At 57.9% G+C, this 9,418-nt stretch overlaps 1 protein-coding gene across 1 annotated transcript in view; it reads right to left on the reverse strand.

The window, feature by feature from the left end:
• The window catches only part of GTSE1 (G2 and S-phase expressed 1), a 31,261-nt gene that overhangs the window by 5,110 nt on the left and 16,733 nt on the right, over positions 1-9,418 (reverse strand). Inside the window, exons 9-12 of the mRNA XM_025051008.1 lie at positions 5,458-5,530; positions 4,601-4,819; positions 1,173-1,374; positions 469-681 (exon numbers count right to left, since the gene is read on the reverse strand). Of these exons, the coding sequence (XP_024906776.1) occupies positions 469-681; positions 1,173-1,374; positions 4,601-4,819; positions 5,458-5,530 (707 nt within the window). The remainder of the gene's footprint in view (positions 1-468; positions 682-1,172; positions 1,375-4,600; positions 4,820-5,457; positions 5,531-9,418) is intronic.

The raw sequence follows: 9,418 nt of genomic DNA on the forward strand, positions 1-9,418 counted from the left end.
ACAGGAGGTGAACAGAGCATCCCTGACGACCCTTCCCAGCCCGTAAACACGGCAGGGCTTTGTTCACTGAAGACCAGGCTGCCCGGTGTATTCCCGCCATGGCTCGGGGCCATGACAACCCAGTAACCTGGCTCAGGCACACTGATATCTCCTAGGTCGCTCTAAGAAGTTGGGAGAAAATGCCACACACTGAAGCACTTTGAGTTCCTCAGATAGCTTCACGCACTGGGGACGCCACAGTGGAAACGACTCCTGCCCTTGGAGAACTCCGAGGTTCCGAGCAGGATTCCTTGGCGGGACGTGAACGTGGAGCTGTTGCCACCACAGATGAAGTGTACCCTGAGTCAGGTCACCCAGAGAAGCCTCGCTGGCCACTCTCCGGGGTCACAAGTACGTGAGTAGAGGAGCAAACCCAGAACCGAGACGGCCCAAGGCCAAAGCAGCACAGACCCCCCTGCCACGCCTCACCTGTCCCACCTCGTGGGGCGGCTTAGACACAGCGTTCCTGTCCACATCTGGAGTGTTTATCAGGAGGTCGATCAGAGGCCTACTTTCGGATACCCGAGCCACGCTGGCTTCTGGAGTATTGCAGAAGTCGATGAGAGGGGGATCAGTGAGGGGTGGACCTTCAGCTTTCGGAGTAATGGTAAGCTGATCCAGTTTGATATCCACAAGAATAGCCTAGACAAGAACACAAGATATAAAGGCTATTCTAGCATCTTTTTGTCAACCATCTTGGGAAGACATAGGCTTAGCTTGTCCCAGGTGGCTAACGGTTTGGAAAACCGGGGAAGGAGGGCTGGGATGGGCCCTTGGTGTGGGGAGCTGGCTGCGCTGTGCGGGCACTGACTGAGCTCTTCTCTCTGGCCATCCGTCACACCTGGCCCACCGCCCCCCACCAGCGGCCAGCCGACCCCTCTCTACTGCCCTGCTTCCCCTTCCCACCCTTTGAACCCTCTCTAGTCAATTACAGGGGAGAGGTACAGCTTTTTCTCCTCCAGGCTGAGGGTCCTGACTTCCTGTTTGGCACACAGCTGGCAGGGAGACCCCAGGGTCACAGGATGAAATCCTGCAGCCACAACTCGTGGGTCACATCCTGAAGCTACCACCCAGCTTCCAGGCAGGTTCCGTAAACCCCAATGACACCAGCAAACTCCGTCTGTTTCTTTTACCTCACTGGGGGTCATATCTTCAAGTGGCTTTGCTTCATCCAGTGCTACTTCCTCGGCAATACTTTTTGAAAAAGTAAAATCACTCTTTTCTGGAGAGAAGCTGAGTGCCTGTGGCACAGCAGATGGAGGAGAGAAACTGCTATCAGACGAGTCCGAGCGCCTAGCGGTGGCCCAGCCGCTGCTCCCTGTCACCAGTGCAGTTCTGTAGGGGATGAAAAGGAGCATCGTAGGAGGAAAGTCTGTGAATTGCTTGTTTGCTTGGCTGTGATTTCATTTTTGGAGAGGTGACACACGGTGCGGAGTGTCCCGACTCTGGTTCCAGCCCCATCAGGATTGAATGACTTCTGAGGTTCCTATCAGCTCAAAGATCCTACCAGTCTGCTGTCAACATGGGCCTATTCTATTCTATTCTCTTCGTAAGTTTATTCACAGGATGGAAGGAGCCCTGCGGCTTCTGTTACCGGGACTGGGCAGCAAGGGCACCGCAGACCCAGAGCCCCCAACTGCGTCGTGGCAGCTTTGCGAAAGGCTGACAGCCTGGGAACGTGGGGGACCTTAAACTAACTCCTCTCAGTCACTTTCAGTTCTGGTTCTGAGCCTGCTTCAGAGGCTCCAGTTCCGAGGGTCAGGGCCCGCCCGGCCTCAGGTCCCTGAGGTGAGCACAGGTGGACAGGCTGCGCATGGCGGAGGCAAGGCCAGCGTTGGGAGCCCCGACATCTTCTATGTTCTCATAGGACCAAACAGACATGTACATGCAGATATATATATGTGTGATGTGTACAACACCTGCTGTTGGTGGGTGTGTATTTCCACACCCTCGTCTGCATCCTTTCTCTCTCAAGGATTCCTTATAAAAATCCCAAGTCAGCTGCTACAATGCTAACTCATGCCCCTTACTGGCTGCCTAAATGGTGCTTTCTTTCCAGTCTTTGTCTCTGGAACCCGACCACCTCGGGCGTCCCTGTGCATCTGAACTGTGGTCTCGCTCCTGTGGTAGGATCAGTGGGTCAGGAGTGTGTACGTGTGACTAGATTTTAACAGATGTTGATAAATGGCTTTCCAAAACAGACCACCGGAATCTGCATTTCTGCCCGCAGCAGTCCAGAGTACCCCGCACCGCCAAATCCTCACCAGCAGGTAGGGACGGATGATCTGTAGAGAGAGCTGTCTCCTAGTCTCTGTAATCGTCATCTCCCTGATAGTGGCGAACCTGGGTGTTACCATCTGAGCTTATTCAGATGCTTTGCCTGCTGACTTACATTCAGCCACTTGTCTATTGATTTCATTTATGGTCATTTTAGCCATAAATCAAGTTGTTTTTAATTTTCACACTGTTAAATACGGGTTTATCGTCATCTCTTCTGGGTTTTCAGTAGTGATTAAGGTCTCCTGCCCCGTGATTATTCACAGTCTCCTATTTTTCCTTCTGTTTTTCTTGTCTTGTATATTTAAGTCTAACTCATCTCAGATTTATTTCTCCTTGATGTAAGATGGCTCTAATTTAATTTTCTTCAAGATAGATGAAGACATATTGTTTTTGTTTTTGTTTTAAATTTATCTTCATAAGTGAAATCAGTCTAGTTTCCTTTTTTAGGTGCTATCGTTAGCTGTCAGGTTTGGCTGTTAAGATGAACTGAGTAACCTTCCATCTTTACTTAGCTGTACCCTAAAAGAGTTAGCTTTAAAACTTACAGTTTTAAAGGCTGTTTATGACTCAGCTGTAACATCCTCTGAACCGTAGCTTTCTAAGCTCTAACTATGGCTTAATACACTTTTCCCCCTTTTCCTGGGGGTATTTAGATAACGTATTTTTCGGAATACCTTAGCATTCCTCCAGCCTGTCCTCTACATCTATTTTCTCACTGCAGTCTCGTCTATTTTGCTGACTTCTCCGCCCTCCGTTGGGGAGTGAGGGGCGGCCGGGGAAGGTCAGCTGCGAGGCAGCGGTGGCGGCAGCAGCGCCACTGGCCGGAGCAGAGAGCAGCCTCCTCCGAGGGCAGCAGTCCCCGGCGGCTCTGGCAGAAACGCCCACTACCTGCACCCTTCAGTATGGCAGCCACCGGCCACGTGTGGCTGTTGAGCACCAGAAATGTGAGTTTCACTTGATCTTAGTTACCTAGAATTTAAATGGCCACATGTAGATAGCGGCCTCTGTACTGGGCAGTGCAGGTAGAGAAGCCCCGCTCCCTGCTGGCCCGAGGGCGGGGATAGGACATGGCCCCCACCAAAGTCGCTAGTAGCCTCTCAGGGCTGGGAGACGAGGCCCACATAACCTTCCCACCCTCGACCTAGGACCCAGACTGTGTGCAGCCTTCCCAGACCTGTAGCTGTTGGGGCTCCCAATGCGGGCCTCGCCCCCACCATGCACAGCCTGCCCGCCTGTGCTCGCCTCAGGGACCCGAGGCCAGCGGGCCCTGTCCCCTCGGAACTGGAGCCTCTGAGCACGGCGCAGAACCGGAGCCAGAAGTGACTGAGAGGAGTTATTTTAAGGTCCCCATGTTCGTGGGCTCTGTCAGCCTTTCGCAATGCTGCCACGATGCAGTGAGGGAAGGCAGGCTGGAAACCCGGGCATGGCCAGAGACACCCCCACCACAGACAGGACTCCAGTCAAGGACGCCAGTGACCAATGACAAACGCAAGTCCTGTTGCAGCTCTGGGGACATGGTGACACGCCCGCTCATGGAGTGCCAGGCGGCTGCCAAGCGTGCAGACACACAGCCTCCACGTCCAGGTGCCAGAGGTGAGGCGTGCTCCGCACAGCCCGGCAGGCACCCGGGGGTGGCCCGGTAGGGATGTGGGTTCTCCAGAAACGCCCGGGTTTGGCCCCCCCAACGTGGATTACGGGGCGGGGCAGCCCTGCCCGGACCAGGGGCAGACGGAGAGGCAGGCCAGTCAGTCCAGAGAAAGGGTGGTGTGGCTGGAGCGAAGTGGCAGAGGGACTGAGGGACGACGCGGAAGAGGCCGGTGCAGCAGCAGCTTCCACAGATTCGGAGTCTGATTCTCAGGCAGCCCGGGCGCCATCATCGTCGCTGTCCCCGTGACTACGACCCTGGAAGGCAGGGCTGCGGGCTCTCCTGGGACCCGGCAACAAGGACACCGCTGACCCAGAGCCCCCGACTGCGAGCTTTGCCTGAGGGCCCCCGGTGCAGGGCCCGCCTGTCCGCCCAGACAGTGTGTCACCAGGCCCTCCCCCTCCCCGCCAGGCCGCCAGCGCAAGCCCGGACGGGGCGCGTGACCCAAGGAGCAAGCAGGTGCCCTCCCTTCCCCTCAGAGGACCAGCAGGAAGCGTGGCGTCCAGCTCCGCTAGGAAGGGCGGTGACCCTTGCCATCCCCAACGAGCGACTGCACAGCAGCCTTGGCAGCCCGTCCGGCGGGGGGAGCGGGGCCTCATGAACGGGACACAGACGCCCACCACCTTTGTCTCCTACCTCACCGCAGACTTCTTCCGGGGATCAGAGGACAGCCGCCGGGCCGGCACGCACAGGGGAGACGCCAGGGCCCTGGGCACGGTTTTCGGGGTCGCCAGTGGAAGGCCAGACAGCCGGCGGCCGGCCGGTGTGGGCAAGGCCGACGCCCTCGCGGCGCCAAACAGGCTTTGTGAGGCCAGGCCTGAGGAGCGCCTGGCAGGGGTGCTGTGGACGACAGCCCTGGAAGACAAAATGGGTCTTAAGCACAGACGACCCCCAAACACATTCTCATCATTTGGCCAACGTCTTGATACAGTGGAACATCCTCTGGTTCCAACATAAAAGACGGAAGCCAGCAGGGCCTGCCCGAGCCCCGTTCTGAGGGGCCGCCGACCCCCGGGCCCCGGCGGGGCTTCTGGCTCCTCACTCGGCAAGGCCTCGCCTCTGCCCTCGCGGCTCTGGTCCAATCAGGAAGGGGCGAAGCTGGGACTCAAACCAAGTCTGAGTCAGTGCACCACAAAGCAGAGTCACCTCTGAGGACCTACGGATGGGGCTGCACACCAGGCCGACCGCTCAGAACGTCCAGGGATGGGCAGGGACTTGCGGCAGCTCTGAAGGCAGCTACACTGAGCGTCCTGACTGGACAATCGCCCCAGCTCAGGGCTGAGAACTGGCTTTGACACCGCAGGAAGAAAGTCTGTGGCCATGGCAAACTACAGTGGACGTAAAAGTGGCACCCGAGAGAATGGGGCTAAGGCCAGACATGCGTGGCCGGCCTGTGGGGTCACCATGTGATGAGAAGGCGCTTTAGGAAGTTAGCAGGTGTGTTAATTTGTTCTTATAATAGCAAAAAGAAAGGAAAGGGACTGGCTCATTACCTCCCTGCTGAGGGGCAGGACTGCAGCCTCTGTGACCGGGAGAACGTGGGCGTCGCGCTGTCTGGGAGTTCACCTGAGACGAGAGAGGGAGCGTGCGGTCAGCCAAACGCGGGTCAAGTGATAAGTCCATCATCTGGGGCTCTTCACCCAACGGGCAATGCTCCTTCATTTTCCCAAGTTGCAGCAAAGATGGGACAGGAAGTAGGTGATGCTCAGACAAGCCAGAGGGAAGACCCACCGGGCACAGGCGTGTGGGACGGGCCATGTCCTCCCTCCACGGGGACCCACCCCAGGCAGGGCTTTAAGGGTTGACCACCGGGTACAGAAAGGTAGGAGCCCTCGTCACCACCTCAGTCCGCAGCCTGGTCCCTCATCCCCAGGCAGGAAGAAGCGTGACTTGAGTGACGACGACAAGACAGCCGAGACCCCTGAACTCACTAGATGCCCATGGAAGCGGCACCGACATGGCGAGGGTGCGACATGGGGCTCTAGGAGAGCCCCACAAAGCCCACCGACACCCTCATTCCCCCGATCCAGGCCACAGCCAGGTCACAATAAGATGTCACATTACTGACATGAGGTCTTGTGGTTGATAAGTGTTTCTACATGGATGATCTCATCTGATGATGAGGCTGGGAGGGCTGAGCCAGGCCCAGCACGGGCTCCAGGCTGCGGCCCCACAAGTCGGTCCCCTTTCAACAATGGCATCTCAGGGACTAAGTCACAATCTCACCCTGGGGTCCCCAAAGCCACAGGGGCCAGGCCCCCCAGGCAATGCCCTATCCTCTCCTTGGAAGCCAAGGGCAGAGGCTGTCCCCAGAGCCCCTACCCCAGCCGCGGGAGGAAGGTGGAGCCGGGGCTCTGAGGCCAGGGTCCCCGCCCATCCTAAACAAACCTACACTTGCTCCCTTGGCGTCCCCCCGCCAGCTACTGCCCCGTGTCTCTGCACCTCTTCAAAGCAAATCTCAAAAGGGCGGCCTCACATGCTCATCTCCATTTCCCGTCTGCAATTCTTTTCAAAACTTGACCTTGTCAAAGTGATTTATGCACCAAAAAGATGAAGGATAAAGAGAAGACCTCAGTCTCCCGCCACGCCCACTCCTACTTCCCACTTGTTTCTTACGTTTCATATTTACCTTCATATTTCTAAATTACATCTACGGCTACTTCCCCTTCATTGTTTGAACTTTGATGTCACAATAAAAACCTAGGCCCCTCACAGGCCACACCTGCCCGACCTGCAGCCCACCGGGCCCTGGGTGCTGACAGCCTGACGGCCGAGTCCAGCCGTGGGCTCAGCTACACTTCCCCCACCCACCCCCCAGACCTCGGTAACTGCCTCCATTTTGTTTGCCTCTCATTTTGGGGGGTGGGGTAGGGCGAGGTTAGACCTGTTATGCGATGCCTCTGCCTTGGGAGCATTTTCCACGTGGTCAAACCTCTCGGGGCACCGAGTCCACGTTTCACGGGGTCTCTTTCTGAGGCAGTTGAGGTTTCTCTTCCACGGACCCCGTCTTCCCCCCGATCTTGGTGAAGCAAGCTCTTTAGGAGCATGGGGGACCGGTCTCTATGACATTTTACATCAAACTCTCTTATACCCTCCCGACTGACTGGGGCCGGTCCAGGGTCAGAATCCTAGGCTGGAAATTATTGCCTCCCAAAGGCTGGGGTGGCGTCCCACGTGCATGGCTTCCGGTACCCCAAGGACCAGGCCCTGTCTCAGCGCTTCGTGTGGCCCGGACACCACCTGTCTCAGGAACAGCTTCAGGAAGTTGTACGCAAAAGGTTCCATGGCGGGCTCTGTTCCCTGTCCCCGTGTCTCCTCTATGGTGACAGCTGGTGTCACACGACCAACCATAAGTGGCCGTTCCCCGTGGCCTCGCCAGGACAGAGTCTGTGGGGACATCTGGCCCGAGATGAAAGGGCAAAGGTGTGAGAGATGGCCCTGTCCTGCCCATGCGCGGAGAGAAGGAGCAGCTGGCCGAGGCCAGGCGGCGGAGCGTGGAGGGAGCCGTCAGGGCGCAGCCGGGGCAGCGGGGCGGGGGAGGCCCGTGGCTCCACGCAGCTCGGCAGCAGCGGGACCGGCCGACAATCGTGCGAAGGCCTCGGGAAGAACTGTGGCTGGGGCGCGTCGGCTTCAGGCATTAGGAAGAAAGGGAGCACGCGCCGCAGGACACACTCCATGCGCCCTGCGCCACTACTGAGGTCCGGACTCATACCTGCCCGCCCGACAGCGCCCCCTGCAGCCAAGAAACCACCAGTGGACTCTGCCCATCACCCTGAGAGGCAGCGCAACAGCCCAGGCCACTCGACTGCCCTCTCCACACTGCCACATCCTGTCCGAGCCTACCGGAGAGCCCCCAGGCCGGACCCCAGCTCGCCTTTTGCACCCCCACCACCCCGACCTCTCGTCTGGATCATGGAGAGGCTTCCGCTTCCCCCACAGGGCCTGCTCTGCCCGCAGGAGAGGGCTCTTCGGAAGGTCACACTGCGCCTGCGCACACCCCCGCGGCCCCCCTCGGGTCTGCACCGAGAGCGTGCGTGGTCTCAAGGCAGGACGCAAGCGGGACTCGGGCTGCCTCTCTCGCTCGCCGGCTTGGCCGGAGTTGCTAGCGCTTGTTTAATATCCACTCTCCCCCACTTCTCAGGAAAAAATGTGGGGCGGGTGTGCAGGAAAGACAATGCGCCCCAGCTCCCCGGCAGGTGAGTGTGGCCACACGACTAAGTCCCGGCCGAGGACATGCACGGAAGTGCACGCACAGCGTGCAGTAAGTGTCCTTTGAAAGGAAGGGATTTGCTCTGCACGGATTCCATCTTTCCTGCCGGTAGGTACGAGGGCCGGAGCCGGTGCAGCCACACTAGACCACAAAGAAGAGAAGCGAATCGTGGCAAAACAAGACGGAAGAGGCCCGGGCCGCTAGCACCAAGGAGAGCCTGCGGCTCCGAAATGCCTACCCAGACTTTTCTGTGACAGGGAAATAAAGTGTTGTGTGGGCAGGTGGCAGACTCCAACGCCAAGCACTGTGGGCACATTCCCACCTCCCTGGCCTTCGTGCTGGTTCCAGAGCTGGACCTTTGCCCGCACCGTTTCCTGCCCCGACTGTCCTCCCCCTGCAGTCCTTGTGGTTCAGGCCTCTGCTGAGCGTCATCTCCCGAGAGGGGTCTGCGCCGACCACCTCAGCCGACAGGACCCCCGTCTAAATTCCTCCCCAACACACGCTGCTCGTTCCGACATCTTCCTCTGTCATTCGCTTCATGATCCTTGTGATCTGAAAGTATACTTCTTTGATGACGTTTCCTACATTTTACTATTAAAACGTAAACTACGCGAGAGAAGGGCCTGTCTTATCATCGGGCCCCTTCGCCCTAAAGAAGTGCCTAGTGCTGGCAGACACTCAGCAGAGCGGCTTGTACTCACGTGAGCAGGAAATCAGTGAGGTTTCTGGGCGTTCAAGGTCATCTGCGCTCGCCAGCAATGCCGACAACTTCAAAACATCCAAGGCGCCTGGAAAGCGCCTACTTAAGAGAGAGGGCCAGAATGACCCTCTCCCCGAAACCAGCTCCGTACTGCGTTGTGTCCTGCCAACGTGTTAGGGTAACTGCCGTGACCGAACACCTGCCCACTCCTGCCAGACACTGCTGGGCTGCTCCTGGTGGCCCCGTCGGAACGCGGGTGCGGGAGGGGAGAGCCCGAGCAGGCGTGGCGGCCTCACTGGTTTGAGGGGACAACGGTCGGGGTTCTGGGAGGCTAAGGAGGCTGGAGTTTGAAGGGCAGAATACTAGAGAGGAGGGAGCCACAGAGAGGGTTCTCGAAATCAGAGCGGGACCCCAAGTCTTTGCTGCTTCATAAGCTGCTGTGCACATGTCAGGTGAGACTCCAAAAGGCTGGGATGAGGACTACAGGGAACAACTGCCACCCCTAATACGGGGCTGGGACACACTCGCACCCAGCAGCCCAACC

Source organism: Pteropus alecto, unplaced genomic scaffold (assembly GCF_000325575.1).
Source record: "Pteropus alecto unplaced genomic scaffold, ASM32557v1 scaffold118, whole genome shotgun sequence".
NCBI lineage: Eukaryota > Metazoa > Chordata > Mammalia > Chiroptera > Pteropodidae > Pteropus > Pteropus alecto.